Source organism: Larimichthys crocea, chromosome X, assembly GCF_000972845.2.
Source record: "Larimichthys crocea isolate SSNF chromosome X, L_crocea_2.0, whole genome shotgun sequence".
Lineage (NCBI taxonomy): Eukaryota > Metazoa > Chordata > Actinopteri > Sciaenidae > Larimichthys > Larimichthys crocea.
The window spans coordinates 11,934,932-11,957,238 of NC_040020.1; the positions used below are offsets into that span (position 1 = coordinate 11,934,932).

At 38.7% G+C, this 22,307-nt stretch overlaps 1 protein-coding gene across 2 annotated transcripts in view; it reads left to right on the plus strand.

The window, feature by feature from the left end:
- Nucleotides 1-12,453, plus strand: part of LOC104930083 (zeta-sarcoglycan) — a 344,655-nt gene extending 332,202 nt beyond the window's left edge. For both annotated transcript variants that reach the window (XM_019257951.2, XM_027282958.1), the window contains one exon: nucleotides 9,861-12,453. In XM_019257951.2, coding sequence (XP_019113496.1) covers nucleotides 9,861-10,067 — 207 coding nt within the window. In that variant the 3' untranslated portion in view covers nucleotides 10,068-12,453. The remainder of the gene's footprint in view (nucleotides 1-9,860) is intronic.
- Nucleotides 12,454-22,307: the final 9,854 nt, after the last annotated feature.

The window sequence follows — 22,307 nt, forward strand, 5'->3', positions numbered from 1 at the left end:
GATGTAGCGACAAAACAGAGAGTGAGAAAGACTTGACCTACGTATTTGAAGTTCGCTTTGCACAAATGAAGCATATACTATAGAAGTTTCCTTCAGAGAACCCAAGAGGGTACTTTTTAAGTTCATACTCCAAATACATTTCAGAGCCTGTACTTTTTCCACTTTTACTTGGGTAAAGAAGTTGAATCAGAACGTTTACCAGACAGGAGGGGAAGCTGACTGATAAATCTCTTCAATAGGTTCAACAGAAACTGGCACATACATGTAGGCAGAAGTAGAAGTACCCACTAAAGTCAGTTCTACTGTAGGACAGTACAACTATTGTAGCCTACTACTACTACTGTATTGTTTCTCTGTTATCTGTCTGCAAGCCCTAGCACTGTGCTGGCTCTTCTCTAGAGATCACACTATTCCTGTAAAGCATTTAATGACAGTAGTACCTCGTGACGCAGTGTCTCGCATGGTCTCTTCATCAGGCAATCCATTTTATCAGGGTCCATTTTATATGAGTTCATGTGTTATCCTTGAGCTTAGAGGCACAGGTTTGATTGCGACTGAGATGACAGATTCAGCTCTGCAGCAATTGTTCTGACATTTATGAAAATTATAATAATCTGTGACATTTTCATATACATATATATAATTTTGATACCCTCTCACTGCCTGATGTAACGCATCCATGATTCATAACAGACAGTTCAAGGAAGCTTTTGAATTTTACATCCCCTCCTGCAGCTATCCCCTCTATAAAACTCATCTAGCTCAGCATGCCTCTTATAAACATAAAGATTTGTCTAGAGCATAACTTGAATAGCTATAAATTAACTGACAATATACAGTATTTATGTCAACAAGAATTTAACAAAATATCTTTGTACTCTTTTCTTCATATCATATTGTTTAATCAATATGAAAGCCAGAGACAAAGACTTGAAGGGATGCCCATAACATTTAGTTTGGATGTTAATCTTTGCAAAATGTGACAGCTCAGCACAGCAGTGAATTTTTACTGTAATAGAAAGGTTAACTGAGATACAAAGAAATGAAAAACTTGAAATGAAAGAAATGAAGAACTTGCTGATGACACAATACTGCTCCCTCCCTTGTGACCTTTCTTATGAACTCTTGGTGTTGAATTGGGTAGCAGCACAATGTCAGTATGTGTAGCACATCACCAAAAACATCTCACAATAAGCAAGGAAAGGATCACCAGCCCAGCCAAAAATACCTACATACTTCCCTAAAAAGAACAGCTTATCCAAAGAGCATTTTTATCAATTCTCGTACGAGCTTTCAATGCTGACACCATCAAATGAACAGAGGAGAGCAGATGAAGGAAGGATAGAAGGAGGATCGGATGAGTAGGAGGTGGAGGAGGATGGCAGAAAATAGATGTTTCTGTCGATTTTGCAGGAGAAAATAAAGGCGTGCAGGACAGCGAGGCTTAAAGCCAAATCAATGTTGTCAGCAGCTGGCACTTAAGAAGAGGCCATTAAAGTTTAAAAAGTTTGGAAAGCAGTGCTGGAATTAGGGCCAAATGGGTTAGAGGTAGGGGAGCGCTGGCTTCCATTAAAATCAAAGCCAACAAGAGTTGACAGATCCTCTCAGGATTCCTGCAGTCCTCCTGCCTTTCTTTTTTTTATCAACTCCCTTTCTCTCTTTCTTTCTCACTCTCCATCTTTCTTCTTCTCTTTTTTCTTGTCCATCCATTTTGTCCACTTTGTACTCATCTCTTTGTTGGTTATTTTTACTTTAACTTTTCAGCAATCTATCCCTTCCTCTATTCCCCTCATCATATGCACTTTAGGCACCCACAGCTCTTTTCAGCAACTTTTGTGCGTCACTCATTCTCAGCTTTTTTCTGTCTTCATATTGTAGAAGTTGTTTCGCCCCACTCACCATTTATTTTTACAGACAACTCCTTAGAGAGTAGCCGCCCCTTGCAAAATGAAATATGGAACCTACATTTGCTGAAAAGTTGGCTGACTAAAGTCTCTAAAGTTAACTTTTAATTCCACTGATTGCACAGAGTATCTGTTGGATTTTAGTCTTAACATTAAACAGGGTCCTTGTCATAGTGTTAAGAGTTAAATATTCTCTGCTTTAATACACTTATGTGTCAGAAAGGTTATATTTGCAGTCCGGTTGAAAGGCCCACTGCACTGGGATACACTAGGGTACCAATTAGTGTGCAAAGTGGTTATATTTTGATATTTATTTGCTGACAGCAAATAAATGCTCTCCAGAGAGTTATAGTACAACATACTCAGCAAGTAGTGTGTAAATGCCCTCAAGTATGACGCACATGTTACAAAAGAAGTAGTTTGTGGTTTTACCAGGAAGCTCCTGAATGTGAATATATCATAGTCTATTTATGCAGGCCAGACAAGATTCTGTCACTTTCTAATGACAATACATGTCTGGAGACTACTGGTTGAAATCTTTGTAGTAAGTGGTGGCGAAATCTGCTGCTGGCAAAGTTATATCCAGTCAAAAATGTGTAATGCATTTCCCCCAAATGCCCATGTCCAGATTTTTTGGTGACTTTCCCCTCTAGGTGCTCAGTGTTACTTAACAAGGAGCCTGTTAGTTGTTCCCTGAAAAGTGCTTTGCAAGTTCAACAGGGCTTTTGCATGACCATGCATGGGTCATAAGTGTGGTGTTGTTTTTACCAGTGAATTGTGTTAAATGTGTGACAGGAAATTATCTTATGTTTCAAATTGAGCAAATCAATCACTTTAATATACACAAGTTACACCATATAACAAATGAATCATTTCTGTTACCTATAACGTATTCGGCAGCATTACCTTAAACTCTTTTCAGTAAAGAAACCGTCACATTTGCATCTATCTGTTCATGATGTGCACAGAAATAACAATTAGAGTTTGCGTCATTTTGCTGCTGACTGTTGTGAGGTGAAATCAGGTTAACTACAGAAACTTTTAACAAAGTAAGGTTATGGAGTTTTATTGTTTGTTGACACAATGCTAGGGTTTATTAAGACACTGTAGCCTGGAGGTGTTATTGGACTGGTACACTGGGACTGGCTTCTTCTTTTTTTTTTTTTTACACTGCTTGTTGTTTTACCTGGGGGTAACTCAGAATGGTGAGTGAATTAGAATTTTAGTAGGGGGTAACTCTCTGTCGTACATGCTCTACAAACTCTCACAAACACATGCAAAATAAGTAATAAAAATTGCAAATGTAATACAATCACAAAAGTACATATTCACCTCCTGACACACTGGATGTGAACACACAGACACATAAACAAAGCATCCAGCCACACGCTCACACATACCAAGTTAAACATTTACAAATGCACAGACACAAAAACACACAGATGTACACACACATAGTGCACTCACAGCACACTGCCACAGCTGTCCCCTCCTCTCTCCTCTCTGTTAACTTGTTTTCAGCATCCAACGCCGCTCTTTGAGAGTCTGTGTGTGCATGCGTGCATGTGTGTTGTATAAATGAGAGATAACAGAATTTTCAGATACCGGCCAATAGCTGGGAAGACTGGATGGATTTCAAAAGGCGTGATTAACGCCAGAAGCTTCATTAGTCTATACTTCAAACTTCCCAAGGCGATTGTCATAGATGTGTGTGTTTGTGATTCTGTCAGGCTGATGTAACTCTGTCTGTGGGTGTTTTCTCTGTTTGTCTCTCTCTTATTTATGTTACCGTCTGTCACAGCGTATGTTTGTGTTCCTATTATTCTGTGGCTGCTTCACTGTCTGTACGTTGTTGTGACCCCATGCCTGTCTACCTGTGCATGTTTGCGTGAATGCATTTGTCTGTGTATGTGTGTGTTTGAGTGTGTGTGTGGTACAGTAGAGCAGGCTCATATCACTTTATGTCCCTGCTACATCTGGGTTACTACACTCTCACTCTCTCTCCAGCCTCTGTCATTTAGTCCATTGTCAGCTCCCATTGCAGCGTCTGTCCATTCAACACGCCTAATGGTCTGTGTAATACACTCAGATAGCTTCACAACCTCCCACCTATTTGTGTTGTTGGGATGTGTGTGTGTGTGTGGAATGTGTGAGTGAGAGCAAGGGAACGAAAAGGAGAATGGGAGGCAAGGTGAGTTGAGGCTGGGCAAACATAGAGGTTGAACTGTGTGTGTTCATGTGCAGGAAATTGTCCTGTTATTGTCCTTTAAACCTCTCTCAGACCTTGTCCATCATTCTGCCCCTCCTTCATCCTCTTGGTCAAAGGCATTAATTTTGACACTCTCTAGTCTTGGACTTTGCTTCAGGATCAAGATGATTTAAACTGCTGTGAGTTTGCACACAGCAGTTAACAGGACCTGGAGGAGGGTCTGATAACATGAGCGACGCAGGCTCAATTTTGTCAGGCAACCATAGCAAACCAAGCTAAATGTGATTTCAAGTCTGACTGTTCTTTAAGAGCATTTTATTTTAGCTTTGGAGGTTGGCATATCTTTATAAGTTTCTGTATTCATGCACCCCTGGGTATTTCATATTATGATAAAAAATATATATATTTTGAGAGCTTAAGTGCATTTATTTGTAACTAATAGTCAAGTAACATTTTTACTTACAGCAAACATGCTAAAAATTAAACTGAGGCATTTTTTTTAAAACTTTTCCACCTCACATTATCCTTCATGCTCACCTCTCTTCCTCTCATATCTTCACAGACTAGACTCCCTCCTTCCGGTATCTTTCTAAACACATTGATACACTCCTTTCCCCCCCTAAACTACTCCTCAACACACTCCACAACACTTGTTCCTCCTCTTGATCTCCCCCCAAAGACACTTTAACCCTCTTATCGCCTCTGCTGTCTTCTTCCCTCCAACCCCCCTCCTCCTTTCATCCCAGGATAAAGCTTGTCCTTTCATCGCCGCCTTCCTCTCCACTCTCGAAGCTCATTCGCCTCCCACCCTTTTTCGCCTGTTCCTCAGCTGTGCCAAAGGAAATCATCCATGAAAAATGTTTTGACCCTCCATAATTGCTACTTCCCGCATGTTTCCCATCTCCTTGACGCCAGAGCCACGTGCTTGCTAAACTGATGTCGGAGAAAGATGGGCTTAGACACACATATGCACACACCCGGCCACCCACGCAGACTGCATCAGGGACACATACATATAAACAGGCATATAAGACACAGGGAGAAACACACATTTCAACATTATGTATGCAGTATGTTTGTAGGCAGGGAGTGGACTCTGGAGTAAAAGGACTGTGTCACAGATTCAGATGAAACTCTGTCATCATTTGAGTTTGTAGCGTTTTCATATTGTAAGTATTTGCTGTTGTTTTAACCACTTTGCTGCATGTATATGCACATTTACACTTATAACAAATACAATAGATCAGAAATGCTGCCGCATGTCAAATCATCACGATTTTCAGGATTTCACTGGAAATGAAGGATTACATTTCTCTGTCCTGAGGAATTATTTGATTTCTTTGTTTTTTATAACTCATTTGATCTGATAAAATGTATTACAAAGTAATGCTAAAAACAAGGCTCTTTTTAATAGATCCTCTAATATGGACAGTTGATAGACATCTCAGATTTTCAGTCCAGTACACACACACTCGTGTTTCAAAACCTACCTCCCTCAGCATGTGTGTTCTTTCTTTTGTTTACATCGCTAGGAGAACATACTGTGTATCAGCGTAATCATACAAACGCATGCAGACACACGATACAGGCATGTCTCTGAATACATGTGGATACAATCTACTCATTTACAAAAGCACTCCTTCATACCTATTCGGGAACAATATTATATTCACAGCCACATGTTCTTACAGGCAGACCCACCCTTGAATGCACACGTTTATGTGTGCAGACCCTCACATACTGATAACACCCAGTTGACCTAATACTTACAGACACTTTCATTTAGGATGAATGTCAGCGCTAATCCGACCTTAAGCTACAACAAATGACTTCCGTTCCCTCTTTACATCTGTCCATCTATCTGTCCATCCACCACTTCTCCTCCACTGTCCTTATTTCCTGCTACCTAGCATCCATCCATTTCTCTCTCTCTTTCCTTCCCTTTCTCTCACTTCTCAGCTCAATTCTATTGATCTCTTCCTCTCTCCTTCCCTCCGAGTAAGCCATCATCTCTACCAACTAATCGCCCTGTCCTTTTTATAATCTCATAATCAGTATCTTGTCTCTCCCTCCTTGTTTCTTTCCATCCACCCCTGGTCTTCACCTCCTCTACCTCCATCTTTAGTCTACACCCCTATTCCTCTCTTCCCCTTCCCTCAGTTTGTTGCCATGATGGTTCCAATGTTATGGAAGAGAGAGCAGTAATTTCATTGGCATTTCCTCACATAAACATGCACCCAACTCTCCTCATGTTCCCATCCCATTGCCATGCCCAAGTTCACCTTAGTTTTTCATTGCTATGGCAAGTCGGATGTTGGAATTAGATTGGGGATATGTTGCCAACCGTGACTGAGTCCTTTCCTCTGTAAGGCTGTAACTGAGCCCTGGCAGCTTTTATTGGGGAGCCAAAGGGAAGATGACAGGTGTGCACCAGGGATCTGTTAAAGGTATACCTTGACATTTAGAGATGTAGTGTGGTATTTTCCTATCCCTGGCACATCGGAGAAAAGTGCAGAGTTTCTTTTTGTGTCTTGTTGTCAATAATGATACTGTACGTCTTATTAAAACCAACGGGGATGGAGGGCTCATGAGATAGCTGTACACAGTAGCTTCAAAGAGGCTCATTATGCTGCCTCTTTTGTTTAGATTTTTTTTTAATAGCTAAAGAACTAAAACAAAACCTTTCTGTGTCTGAATTTTGTGTGGAAACAGGATTATTATTAAGATAATACACAAGCAGGCAGCTGTTTTATATTTCGACTAACAAAACCTCTGTGGCTTTTACGCTTATCAGTGAAGAGCTCTGTAATCTTTCTAGTATTGCTATAGAAACCAATGGATTTATTTTTTCTTAACTTCTTTTTATGTTTTTGTGGAATCATTCATTTGTATTGTGAAAGGAATGACCAGCAACTATACAACTAATAAACTATTTGGCTAAACTGACTTCTTGTTCTTCTTCTTGTTGTGCTAACTTTGCACCTAACACCCAAGCTGTTGAGATTCAGGAAAAACAATGTCAAAAAGGGAAAGTACTGTAGCTTGTGCTTCCCAAAACTTCCCAAATAAACCTCATCATTTCATATCAGTCATTTCACCCATTCAGCTGAAACACGTCAGCAGTTTTATCAGTCAGTTGGTGGAAAGTAATGTAAAAATCACCAAAATAATTAAGATGTTGTGTTTTTTAGTTGTTGTTTAGTTGTTTTTTTAACACTTAGGCTAAGGGGAACATGAGTGATTTCAATACTGCACGCTCTGTTTGGTGACATTAATCCCCTCTGGGAAGTGTATGACATAATAATACGTTTAAAAATTCAAAACATACGAAAAGCTTCTGCTATCACCCTTGGACCATTTCTTTGTTGTCCGTTAATTTGGAATGGAAAGTTATAATCCTAGAGACCTTGTAGTTTTAAGGATCTCACTGTGTAAAGACCTCTGAGCTATCTGATGCCATCTTTAAGGTTACCCCAGTCTATGCTCACTGCTCTAGTTACCTGCCTATCTATCTCCAGTTTAATGGCGAATAGATGTACTGCTTTTGGTGGTACAGATATTTAAAAGCAACATGAGCATAATTCTGCTCTGCTCCATCATGCAGAAAGAGAGAGTGTCTGTGCTGTATGTGTAGATGTTGTTTATACAGATCAAGATGTGCCCTGTCAGCCAATGTGAAATCATTAGTTATACTAATTGGTTCCTTGCCGTTGGGGTGTCTGAATCCCTCATTCCTCTGCTTTTTGCTTTCGTTCATCTTATCTCCCTCTCTTTATCTACTCATTCTCTTTCATGCACTTTTCGGATTTGACATGTTCTCTCTATCCTTCTTCCAACCTTTCATCTGACTCCCTCTCACCCCCCTCTATTTTCCCCTCTTTTTTGCACTCATAGCTATTTTCCACACAATTTTTCACATCCCCTCTCCTCATTTCTAAAATGAAGAACATGAATAATGGGGATACAGATCAGTCTGCTGAGATTATCATCTGGCCTTGGGGTACTCATGCGTGTGTGTGTGTGTGTGTGTGTGTGTGTGTGTGTGTGTGTGTGTGTGTGTGTGTGCGCGTGTGTGTGTGTGTGTGTGTTAGAGAGAGAGAGAGAGAGAGAGAGAGAGAGAGAGAGAGAGAGAGAGGGGGAGAGAGGGAGGGAGAGGGGGAAACCAATAGAGTAGTACTTCATGAACATTGAAGATTGAAATGTAAATAAATAAGCAGGTGGAGCAGTCAATAGAAACCAAGATTGTGTAATGATTCTTGTTTGAAACTCATCTCATATCAATCTAAAGATGAGAGTGGACTGAAGAAATGTCAAGTGCAGGTGATTGGGAAATAGAGGGGGAAGGAGGAGAGGTGATTGCGAGTGACAGGAAAAAAGAAGTACAGACCCTTGAAGAACAAGAAAATCACTTCTTTCTCTCAGGGTCTCTGCCCATATCTTTATTAAGGTGTCCATCTTTTTATAGGACAGTCTCACGCTCATTTAGCTCACTCCCTTTCCTCTTGAGCACCGATGTACTGTTTCTGCCTCTGCTTCTCTCATAATTGTTCTCCTGAATGCTTTTCATCTTCCAAGGAAAGGCCCCCCATTTACCTTCTTCTCCTCCGACTCTCTGCTTATTATAACTAGTTATGTGTGAACTACTCATTTTGACCAACCCCAGGACAGTTTTGTGCTATGCTTCCGTTGGTAATCCATCTTGACTGGGCTCAAGATCTGTTAAAATTGGCCATCATCAAGAAGCAAACCCTGCAGTCCAAACTGATTGAGACTTAACCAAGTGCCTTGAAGCTCTAGTTGCACTGGAAATCATTTGAGAAAACCTTTTGCAAGTTTTCTCCAATATTAAAGTTAGTGGATATATATTGACGTCCAAACTCTGCAGAAATGACCAAAGATCTAACTTTACCTCTCTGTGCAGATAAAATCTTATATCAAGTGTTTTTTTTACCTTATTGCTTATTACTTTTTATTTTTATGAGCTGCTTGACTTTATCGTAAGGATGACATCTTATTCTTGCCCTTTTTTTGTTTCTAGGAATTATCCCCAAATACTTAAACAGCTTCTTCTTCTTCTTTTCTTTTTTAAATGTGCTGAGTGACCTCATCCATGTGGCATGTCTTTCACTTGTTTGGAAGTAAACATGATAATAAATACATAACTTTGAATTAACTGACGTAAAAGTTGGCTCTGCAGTGTGTATTTCTTCATGCCGCATGTTTTCCCTTGTGTCTGTCTTTCCCTGCCTCTTCATCTTCCCCTCACTCCTCTGTCACTGATTCCCTTGTTTTTTCTTCACCTATCGTGCCCTCTGCCTTGTTCACTCCCACTCTGCCTCTCCATCAAAAGAGACCCATTCTAAATAGAAATTCCCTCTCTGTCGCTGTAGATCTTTCTTGATGACAACCCCTGTCGACCACAGAGAACAGAGTCATCCCCCACAGCAATGTGCTCTCTCTTTCTCTGTATCCACAACCCCAGTTTCTTCTCATTTCTTTTCTGAAAACATAACTTTCTCTCCTTCTGTTTTTATGTTTTTTTATTTTAGGCACCAAGACTATCCATGTGAGCTCAGTCCACTACAGCTGTACCATCAACTTCTGTGTATCTATTTTCATGTTTTATATATGATTTTATTGTTTTATTGTCTTTGTTCTTTCTTTTCTTTGTATTTGTTCTTTCTTTTGCTCGCCATCCATTGCTGTCAAATCAAAGTTTTCTAAATCAGCTCTGTTCATGTCCACAGATCTTTTTAGACGCCAATACCATCAAGCTGGGCAACATTCCCCTCGGCAGTGCGGTGGACCCCCTGGAGGGAGCACCAGCAGGTACCACCTACACCAAACAGACTGTGTATGAGCTTTGTGCCTGCGCTAACGGCAAGCTCTACCTGTCCCCGGCTGAGAAAGGCTCTACCTGCCAAACCACCAGTAACTTTTGTCTGTGGAGCTGAAAGTGGGAGATTGACAGACAACCGGGACATATGGACTATTAGAGTTTGAAGCTAATGCTAGCCAACAGACTGAATCAAAGTGGATCATAACTTGGTGGGAAGTTAATGCCAGCTAACAGGCCGAATCAACGTGGATTGTAGCATGGCGAGACTTTCGTGTCTGTGAACCAATGGAATTATATGGATTACAGCTTGGCAGAAAGCTAATACTTGCTAACAGACCAAATCAACGTGGACTGTGGCTGGGTGTGACGCTGATGCCAGCTAAAGGACTGACTCAACATGGACTAGAGCTTGGCGAGAAGCTATTGCCAGCTCACCAACCAAATTATTATGGATTGGCCAGTAGCTAATGCTAATCAATGACGGATGACTTGGCAGGAAGCAAAAGCCAACAAGGTTAGCTGGTTGGTATGATCCTATGATCGCTCACGAACATGGAAGAACAGTCTCACTTTGAGGCTCTCGTTGGCTGTCTTTGCCATTGTTGAATTGCTGCCATCATGGTTTTTGAAAGTCACAAGGATTATGTTTGGGGGTTTCCTGAGAACAGCAAACTCTCTTACAATGTGAGTCGTGTGTTATGACCAAAATGTCCTGAAAACATGCTCCTGCTTTTGTTAGGATAAACAGATACGTGATGGACTGCAAACTCACGGGCAGGGCCACGGGAAGGACTCTATGTTAAACTATCAGTTGGCTGACAGACATCAGTGTGGACCTTGGTTTAGCCCTGCGGGTAACTAACAAATAAATCAGACAGTGGTTTAGTCTAGTTGGAAGCTAAGGCTAGCTAACGGACCAATCTATACCAGAAAGGCCTTCCCCCTCCTCCCCCTCCAGTCTTTCAACCCAAACATTGACATGTGACCCTTGTGCATAAATCTGCACCTGATAGTGAACATATTCTCTGACCACACTTTTCACGGGAAAACTAATGCAAATAATCGTGCTTCAACCTTGCATTCACCAACTTTCCTCCAATATAATTTTGTATTTTTCACATCTACTTTTATTTTCTTTGAGTTTTACTTGTTATCTCTTGATATACTGATCCTTTCCCCTTCAACATCTCTGTAATTCTTTATCTTCTCATTTTGCTGCTGTTCTTCTTTATCTTTTCTCTATGCTCCAGTTTTTGGTCTGTCTATGCATCTATTTGCACTGAACTGGTAAAGAAAATGTTATTCTGCCTATCCACTCTCTTCCACTGGTCTGGTTAAAAAAAAAATACAGAAAATATTGTTTTATCTGCTTTCTTCCACTGGACTGGTTTAAAAAACATTTTTTTACTGACTATCACAGCTGTACCAGATGCAATGTTTCTCCCCCTCACACTCTAATCTCACATCTTTTTGGTTTCCATCTCTCGGGAGTCATTCTATCTGGGCTTTTTTGTCAGAGACAGAAAGCAAATGGAAGAGAAAGAAGAGGAAAGTGAGTTAAGTCTTACATTACATTAAGGCTCATGTGGGTGCTATAGCAGACCAACCATTTTATGGTATAGGGCCAAAACTCCAGTCATGCAGAGGCAGCAGTCGGGCAACACCCAGACCAATTTTGGTCTTGTTATGGGTTATTATACATCTTCATCCCGTGTTCCTTGTCTATCAGACTTTTCTTTTCAATCTTTTTTTGTGACCTTTCTGTTCTTCTTGCCAAGCACTTGGTCTTCTCAGTCATGTCTCTTTTCTGTCATTGAGAGATGTTTTTGCTCTCTCTCTCCTTTTTTTTCCTCCTTTACTGTAGTATTTTTACCTCTCATTACTCCTTGTTCAGCCTCCCCAGCCACTTGAATTTCTAAATGTTTCTTATCTTGTCTTATAACCACCATTCATCAAATGGCATACCTTCATGTTGTTACCACATTTTATTTGTTAGTTCTTTACTCTTTTATCCCCTTTGGCCATCCCAAACTCAAATATCAGGAAAAAATGTCATTTTCCCTCACACTATGCCCCGATTCAAAAGTTGTACTTAAACAAGAAAGGTGAAGAAGGTCCAAACTATTATTTTGGGGGTTATTTTTTATATATTCAATCAGTCTCAGATGGAGGGGATCAGTGTGAATGGCCTCAAGCTGGCTAACCAAGCGCCCAACCTCTGCGATGGCTGGAAAGCATTGAAATTCAGTAAATGTGTGTGGCAGAAATCCCCCTGGAGGAAATGATGGATGGATTTTGGTTGTATGTGTATGGACTCAACTGGATTAAGGCCCTGAGGCGTACTTTCTTTTTTAAAACAAAGTGATACACAGGTGCCTTTGCTGCTGTTGGTAAAAGCACATCACAGTCTGAACGTTCACACTACCCTCAGTGGACCATCTGCAAGTGTCTCTGGAAAAATCTATGTATTTATCAATCTACCTATCTATCTATTTAGTTTTCTGTCTTCCCCCCGCTCCCCTTCTCTCCTGGTTTTGTAGAACTCTCAGTATATCAAGCTGAAAAAAGAACAATTCAATCCTGGTTTAAAGTTTAATTTTCCGATGTGTTCCCTTATGGTTTTATTCTTGATAATAAAAAAGCACAAATTATGCCATGTATATAACAATACCTATAAAATACAAAATAAAATAATATTGTTTTTAAAGAGAATCTCTGGAGTCTTTGTAATTGTTGATTTTATGTTCCAAACATTATGTCTTTTGTTAAGCTGTGTGTGTTCCCAAGAGAAATTAAAATGCTTCCCTGATGATTACAATCTAAATAACTTTTTATGTTACTGACAACTACAAAAACACAAACTCTGGATACCAATCCAGCTTCTGTGAACCTTCAGGCTGTTACTCACTGTGTACTACCTCACACAGTCATAAAACTAAAAAGCAACAACAAACATCTGAGCAAATTAGAGACACAATCAAACTATTACATCATTCAATATTTGTCATTTTCATACTCTTTTTATGATTTATAGCTTTAAGGGAGGCAGTTCCCCCACTGACATAAACAAAGTAAAAGATATTACTTGAAGTACACATAATCTACGGTATTTTTTAATGTGTTGAATATGTTTTTCTGCCTGTACTTTGTTCAGTGGCAGTGTTTTTTTGTTTGTTTGCTTTGTTTTGTAAATGAAGTGATATGTTGTCATACCGCATGGTCAGGGTGGATATTGCGCATACAGCACATAGGACCAGGGTGTTTTCCTCCCTGAATCCAGCGTGTGGTTAGGTTTAGGCAACAAAAGCACTTTTGGCAAGATGAGGAAAATATTGTTTTTGGTTAATGTTAAGTCAGTGTATTGATCGAAAATTAAATCCAACTGCTATTGTTTTGCTTTAAAGGATATTTGCTGTTGTGAAATCACAGAGACGTTTTTTCATCGTGGCAGGATGGTTGATAGTGCAACAGACAGCGATAGTCCCTCAAGTTCCATTTGATAACATTATCAGTCACCACTGACACTTATTTCTATCTCTCTGTTATTATTAGCCCCTGCCTTTTCTTTGATTTCTTTGTATGTATCCACTGCTCCATAAACACAGACAGCTATTGTACAACTATAAACAGCATCTGCACCTAAAAACCCCAAAACGCATTGATACCAAATGAGACCAAACAAACATATTTCACTTAAGTGACTAAACAAGGTAACATATAAATAAGTACTAGAAAATAGGTATTGTTACATGAGTTTTATTTGAATTTAACAAACTCACTTATAATATTGCTCTTAGGTCAGTTTATTCCTATTAAGGTATTCTGAATTACAGGTTTTAACTCAGCCGATGGTTATATTGTTATAATGAGCTGCAGCCCTCTTGACCTGATGGGGAAAAAAGCAAATGTGATGATTCATGACAGCACAAAACCTACCGAGCTGTCAATGTTTCTCTGTTCTTTTGACTAGATGTTTATTGCCTTGCTACCTTTTGATATTCTTTATTATCTACCAGTGATAATATTCCATCCATGTATTTACTATTACAGTTTTTCTTAATCACTTTGTTTATGTTGATTGTTGCAGGTTTTCTCATTCTCTTTTCTATCTATCTTTTTGTCATTTTACATGTGACTGACCCTGTACCCATACCCAGCCTGTTGACAGTAATGGGATAGCTTTATAAAAGTGAGCTCTTAAATTACAAAATATGCAAAGTTACTTATCCAGAGCACTTGAGTTGAAGCAGTTATGACATCCTGAGTGACAAAATATCAAAAAAATAATAATATTAATCTGGAATTTCACCTTGTTTGATTCAAGGTCTCCCCAAGGTGCTGAATATTGCGACCTCTCAACATTCAGTCAACACAGTAGAAAAAGTACCGTTGTAAATAATTAAGTGGCTCACTCATCATTTAACTGGTACACTTGAATAAAAGTGAGCATCCATTCATGTAATCAAGAAGAGCTGTGCACACAACACAGAATAACACCAACTTGGTTGACATACCTGTGGCCATTCAAAATTCATACAGAAATAATGGGGCTCGGTGGACATGGACTGAAACCGATATGTAGTTCTTTGGGTTTTTGCAGCAGTGCCGTTTCACCTGCATTCCTTATTAGTCTTGACCACAAGTCAGTCTTGACTCTTGGCATGACATAAAATAAAATCCATTGAATTTTCCTTGCTACAGTTACAGAGAACGCTGGGAATACTAATTGTATCCATGGACACTCTAATTTGCACATTCAATCTTGCAAATTTTAAAACCAATGAATTGGCAAATTGGATAAGAAACACAGCATCCATTTATAATATCTGAAAGGATTTAGCTGCACTGTCCATAGAGAGCTCATCTATCACATCAGCTCAAACAAATGAGACTCAACCTCTCTGTGAGTTAGCAAAGAAGCAGCCTAATTTCTTAGTTAGCTAGGTGGACAATGAAGCTATAATGATTTATTAACATTCGGTATAAGGACTGGGTGTTCAGTCCAGCTTAATTCTGTGAAGAGATGTTGCTCTTGAATTTTTAAATGCAATTTAAAGGTCCAGTGTGTAAGATTTGGGAGTATCTATTGGCAGGAATGGAATATAATATTCATTAGTATGTTTTCATTAGTGTATAATCACCTGAATACAAGAATCGTTGTGTTTTCATTCATGTCGAGCCCTTTATATCTACAGTGAGAGGGGGTCCTCTTCCATGGAGCCAGCCATGTTGAACCACCATAATTTCCACCTTCCATGGAGCCAGCCATGTTGAACCACCATAATTTCCACAGTAGCCCAGGACAGACAAATCAAACACTAAATATGGCCTTTTGCTTTTTATGTGAATTTTGCCATATTACCATATAATATAGTATACTATTTTTATATGGATTATATGGATTAATTAATTAAGTATTACAAAAGGATGGAGATTAAAACAGTCTGTTTGTGGTAAAAACACAGCAATGTGATGAAACCTTTAGTGACACTAAGCTCTTTACTCCTCTTAGTGGTACAGAGTGGAACAGCCACCAGCATCATCTTCACATTTACACATTGTCAGCAGGATCTAGCAACATTAGCAAAAGACTGCGTGCTCACAGAACCTCCCAGTGAATAATACAAGAGATTGAAACAGCTGATGATATAAAGAGATTGACGTGTCAGAAGAGGAAGATAATGTAGAAATCAGAAATGAGCATGAAAAAGTCAATTTGACGAAGATGGGTCAGATCAAGGGGACAGCTGTGTATACAGTACATATACAGTACATAGCGGTATATACAGTATATGTACAGCAGCAATAATCAGATTGATCATCATCCAGGATAAACGAGGGGAATTAAATCAGTTAGTATTATTGATATTATTCACTAATTTGTAGGGTAATTATCCAGTCATCATCCAGCAATCAAGCGCAGAAACCTTTCGCAAACCATCATTATACTTAACTGACTTAACTAGATACGAAATGAACTGAATTAAGATCAAACAATTAAGCAATTTAAAATTAAGAAAAAGGATTATATGAATGGTGAATAATATTAGAAAAAGCAGTTTTGAGTGACCTATATTTTTTAAGTTCTCATCCATTTTCCATTTACCATTTTAAATTACTGGTCACATTAAAAGTATGCTTACCTCATCAGTGAGCCTCATCTAAGCAACAAGCTCTGTGGCTATAAAATTTAAGCTAAGGCGAAAGTGCTGAAAACTGCAGTTCCTCGGAGGGCCACATGAGGCTGGCTACAAAATGAGTCTGTCCCCATATTAAAATGCCCAACCATACAGCTGAAATAAACTTGTTTACAGCTTTTGCCATTTACAGTTTCGGTCTTCATGACAGCTGCACTGGGTCTGAATTTTTATATAACACGCCAGTTTAAAGGCTTAAAGGCTTAAAGTTGTGTGTAATTACAAGCGTGGCTGCGTTTATTGACAGGTGGTTACCAACACAGCTGGCTGGTTTCAGCAATCGGGTTTCATTCAGACCACCTCAGCTCCACCCATGCCCCATGTTGTTGAAGAAAAAAGTGTGCCCAGTAAGGACCTAAGTTTCTGGTCAGTCTTTGACATCTTTTCAGTTCCTGTTGGAATACAGAATACATTCTTTGAAGGAAAACAATCTTCAGTCTGCAGAATCTGAAGTGAGAGTTTATTGTGCTGCAACAAATAACAACAGCAATAACCTCGAGCAGGCTCCACGGATCTGATGCTTTCTGCTTCTAAAGCTCTGTTCTATGTATCCTTATATCAAACAACTCCTTATTCTCTGCTCCTTTTCAGTCATTAATCAACAGTTTATTAAAAAAAAACTTTTGGCCTAGAAAAAAAAAAACACCCTCCTGCTGACCTGGTTGTTTTTCTGACAGCTGCCTACTTTCACAATTCTGTTCTCTTTAGACACAGCCTGACTTCAACTAAATAATATTTTTTTAAAGTTACAGAAATGCTTCAATTTCAACATATTTTCAGCTATTATTAGAACATTTCGTTAAAAGTGATTGATATGCATGTTATTTAGTATGAGCCTGATTTTTCACAATGACGTGTTTGTATACTTTTGGATTAGCCAGGGGCCAGGAGAGTAACGATGGTGCCGACCAGAGACACCACACTTTGAACTTGAATGGTTCTTTAGAAACCCATGGGTAATGCCACATAGACTTAGGTGCAATTTTATTCCATACAGTCTATGGCTTTATCAGATAAAAGTGCTGGGCGACCTGATAGTCTACAGAGTAGAACACCTACCACATATCAAAGCCCTTACTGCAGTGGGACAGGTACAAACCTTTGCTGCATGTCAGCCCCTCTCTCTCCCTGCCTTTCCAGCCTTTCATTGCTCTCCTATCCAAATAAAGTGAAATGTAGAAAAAACGGCCTTTAGGTGACTAATTTTACTATTCTTTGTGTGAGCAACATCTAAGAGGAGGCATTATTGATGAATGCACATTTTCCACATTATTATAATAGTATGACAGTGGTTGACTCATTATGTTTCAGTGTCAAGTGGCAGCATTAACTGAGCCGCCCTGACAAACCTTTCTTTATCTATGACACTAATACACACACACTCACGCACAAAGCAGAGTGTATGACGAAAGTGTGTGTTTGAATGAAAAGCACTGTCAAAGCCAGCAGAGGACAGAGATAATATTTCCTTATTTCCTCCTTGCACGTTGAGACACATTACTGAGGATAGGGAAGTGGTTTTGTTAATCACAATGTACGAGAGAAGAATAGGAGGGGTGAGGCGATGAAATGGAAAGAGTGGGAATGAGGTGGAGGTGAGATAAGGTGCTCTGTTTCCATGAATTGCCAACGCATTTTTGGTCATTTTATAACCAGAGGCGCGATTGTGAAATGGGTTGGCGTGGGAGGACTAAATGATCAGTTAGTGTTGTGAGGCCTGGTGTCAGAGCTTCACTCTGACTTGCAAAGGAGAGGAAAGTCCATCCTGGTTTAGAGATAAAAATAAAAATAAAAAAGGAAAAAGTCTGAATTTTGGTTATGACAAAATCTTGTCGCTATTGCAACTTGACCTCATAGATGAGGATAGTGTGACATATGGTGGTCCTGAGGGAGTTCAGTGATGTAGAGAGGAAATAAAAGTTTAAAATAAAATGTCCTGATGATCAGTGTGAGTCTTCTGCTACAATGATACAGTACATGTCCTGTAATGTTGTGCAGTCCATAAACACTGTTTTTTGTAGCCACTGACTAAGACAATAAAGTAAGCTCTGCTCTGCCCATAGGAAGTCAATGGGCCAAGCACAAGGCAGTGAAGTCTTTCCGTTTGTTCCTTCAATGAAATCCCCATGTGTGTGCACTGTATCATTAGCAGGATAACCTATAAATATGTGTATTTGCTGTATGCAAGGTTTAAAGCAACATTGCAAAGAAATTACCATTGTCGGAAATATGGACACTTGTACACATGTATTTGTCATATTACTTAAATCAGTGCAACAACATAAGACACAGCAGGCAGCTAATAGTAGTTACTAGTCTTACAGCAAGAAGCCCAACTCTCCATCTGTCTTTTACCTAAAAGTCAGTCCTAGATTTATTCTTGTCTGGTGGCTCTTTGCTCAATCACTCTCTCCTTCCTCTTCTTGGTTTCCCCAGTCGTTATTCTCATCATTCTCTTCACCATTAGCCAAGTCCATAGAAGCCATAGAAGTCCAATTACATTGCCCTACATTTACATTTACCCTGCTCTGGTTCAGGCACAACACGACCAAAACCTTGTATTCCTATTGGTCCAAAACACCCTTGGTACAAATAACGCTCTCCTGGTGTTCTGAGCTCACAGTCTGAGCTAACAAACTGAGCTAAAATTAACTAACAGCCACTATAGTTCACAGCTAACAGAGAATTGAAGCTGAGCAGACAGAAGACATCAGGGGGGAAACCAGAAACTTTTTCAACATAAAATATAATCTGGTTTAAAAAAAAAATCAGTGGAATAGTTGCTGATGTGTGATTTAGTGCCATAAAGTGTTACGTACTTCTCGTGGGAGATTGTACCTAAAGTATAAAGTTACAAAGTGCAAGACCAGGTGTACAGGGCACAGAGTGGGAATGTGTGAAGCATCAAAATGATTTAAAATGTTATTTTAATGATGTAAAAGTTACACACAGGTTTTTTTTATAATATGGACATTCCCTTTCAGGTAAGTGTCAAGCAATACATTTCAAGTCAAGTCCATTTTATTTGCAGTATAGCCTACAGCATGCAACACTCTCTGTCCTTAGATTCTTAAGATCTAAGATTCTTCTTATTTCAATAAGCAAGGACTGCATACTGCATAAGTAAGATACCTAATTTGTTTTGCTTCTACGGTTCTGTTGGTCATTTCTCTTAAATTGATCTTTGCTGTCGCTCTAAGTTTCTTCTGTGGGGGCAATTGAGAACAAACATTTCAGAATTCAGTACACTTAAACTATGAATATGCTTTGCTTTTCAGATCACAATGATGTTTGTGAGCAGCACATTCCTCCCCTGGGTTGTACAGTAGGAACAACACAAGAAACAGCTGTTACTGATCAGCATTGCCTACTTCCTTTAAAGGAAAGAAGTCTGTAGGAAACAGAACATTGAGATTTCAGGTGATTATACACTCATAAAATCATAGTTTTGGTATGCATATCATATTCCATTTCTGCCATATTCTATAAATGAATGTTACACACCGGACTGTTAATGAAAAAAATGTTTAAGTTCTGTGTAAAAGAATGATTCATGGAAAGAGAAGTGAACTGCAGTCACTTTAACTAGAATGAGGAAGTTGTGTCATTAAATTGGTTAGATTAGTACATATATCAGTGTTGAAAGTTCAACTGAGAGCTCATAGCAGGTGATTACTAAAGCTGTGTTGGTAAATGGTCAACAATTTACTGTACGAATAATGTTTCTCAACGTAAAATTGCAAAGAAAATGTATGTCATTGTCTACTCTACAGCGTAGATTTTGAAAATGTATGTCCTTTTTTTAAAAAAAAGGAGGAATGATTCAGAGAATCAAAAGAAATCTCTACGCAAGGGACAAGGCCAAAAACCAACAGACACGTCATGGACGTCATTGCATGGGCTTGAAAAACCACTGTCAACGTGCCACTGAACCGCTGAAAAACAAAAAGTTCATTGTCGCATCCACAAATGCAAGTTGAAACTCTATCATGCAAATAGAAAAGCACATATAAACCAGATCCAGAAACCCCACTGACTTCTGTGCCCCCAAGCTCATTTAAGATGGACTGAGTTGAAGTGGAAAACTGTTGTGTGGTCTGACTAGTCAAAATTAGATTTTGTTTGGAAGTCATGGACCGTGTCCTCTGCTCTAAAGAGGAGAGGGACCATCCGGCTTATTATCACCTCACAGTTCAAAAGCCAGCATCCATGATGGTATGGGGTGCATTAGTGCACATGATGGGTAACTTGCACATTTATGAAGGCATCATTAATACTGAATGATATATACAGATTTTAGGGCAGTGTATGTTGTCGAATAGATAACGTATTTTGCAGGGACAGCTTTGCTTCTTTCAGTAAGACACTTATTACAACAGCATGATCAGCTCTGAGACACTTACAACATTTTGTTTAATAAAGAGGTAGGTGTGTGTGTGTGTGTGTGTGTGTGTGTGTGTGTGTGTGTGTGTGTGTGTGTGTGTGTGTGTGTGTGTTTCAAAAGGTTGTGGTTACACTGACTAGATAACTCCTGAAGCAACTGTGTTCTGTGCTCATAATTTTCACGATGATAAAAATCTATGTGTCTTCTCTGTGGTGAGTTTATCTTTTTTGTATTCTCCGTATTCGTCTATAAATGCAGTATTATGCGCTTTTTTTGTTTGCCTGTTAGTCGTTTATTTTTTGAAAAAGGTTTCACCATCACAAAAAAGTTAATTGGATCAATATTATTATTATTGTGAATTTGTCAATACATTGAACAATGGCAAACAATGTTTCCTTTATTTCCACTTGTAGCTCTGAGTATTGTGGAGATGAATCCTCTCAACATAAATGGACATGTTGGAAAAAATGTGACTTTCAAATGTTTCGACGACAGAACAGATACCACCTTTTGGAATAATATAAAATATACTGAGAAGTATTTTTGTAATAGTCCATGCAAAGAAAACAAACACATCATCATCAGAGCAGCATCTGGAGAGACTAAAAGAAAAAATCGAATAAAGTTAATGAACAGAGTAGAAGGTTTATTTGTGACTTTCATAGATCTCCAGAAGTCAGACTCTAAGAAATATTATTGTGGAGTCAAAGCGACGTTTTTAAGGATGATTTGGTGGAGGTGAATCTTGAAGTTACAGATGGTAAGTGCATGCATGTCTTTTTATTTTAAAAAATAAACAAATAACTGTTCAAATAGTTGAGAAATGAGTATACTGTGTCTGTTATTTTCAGCTGAATCTTCCAGTCTTAGGACATTTACAGACAGCCCAGATTGTATTGATATGTCAACGTGCGTAACAACTACTGCATTACCAACATATAGAACTGGTATGAAGTGCACTTATCTTATGTTCTTCATATGTTTCATTTTCAATTGAAATTGCTTATGCAATATGAACATCAAGCTGTTGAAACATTAAATAGAAATATTTTATATTTCATGACAGTAAATATTCAACCTCATACCTATGTTTAACAGAGAACAATGTTATTCGTATACTTAAGTCTAAAGGAAAGAAACAACACCAATGATTAATACAAAAAAAGAAGGAATTAATTTCGACATGAAAAACGAGATGTTTCGAATTGGCTAAAATTTAAATATTGATCAAACGTGCTTTGAATTTGAATTTAATTGAGACTTTTGTTTTTGTTTTTGTTTTGTTTTTCTTTTCTCTTAAGTTTGAGGATACTCAAAAATTATTAGTATTGACTTAGCCTGTACTGAATGTATAAGAGAGTGTGATTAATCTGTCAATATTTCTTTGTTTCTCTCTTTGGCCAGAAATTGCACTATTTTTCAGGTTTGATTTTTCAAATAACCTTATTGGTGGGCGCATCGATACTAACCAGGAAGATAATGACAAAACAACAAAGTAAGATACACAAAACAACTCTTTATACAGCAGAGTATGTGGTATATGTGACAATTGAATATTTTTACTGTATATGCAGGCTTGCTATTTGTCTTTCTCTCCTCTGCTTTGGATACGAATGCACACTATTTATGAGTAGATAGATTTAGAGCACTCCTGTCAGTGTAATAATAATAGGTTTGTGAATTAAGTTTGCTTAGAGCACCAAAACATCCATGGCTGCCATTGTAGTCTATTACATATTATCCAATGACTGTTATTTTGGCCAGTCAGATAAAC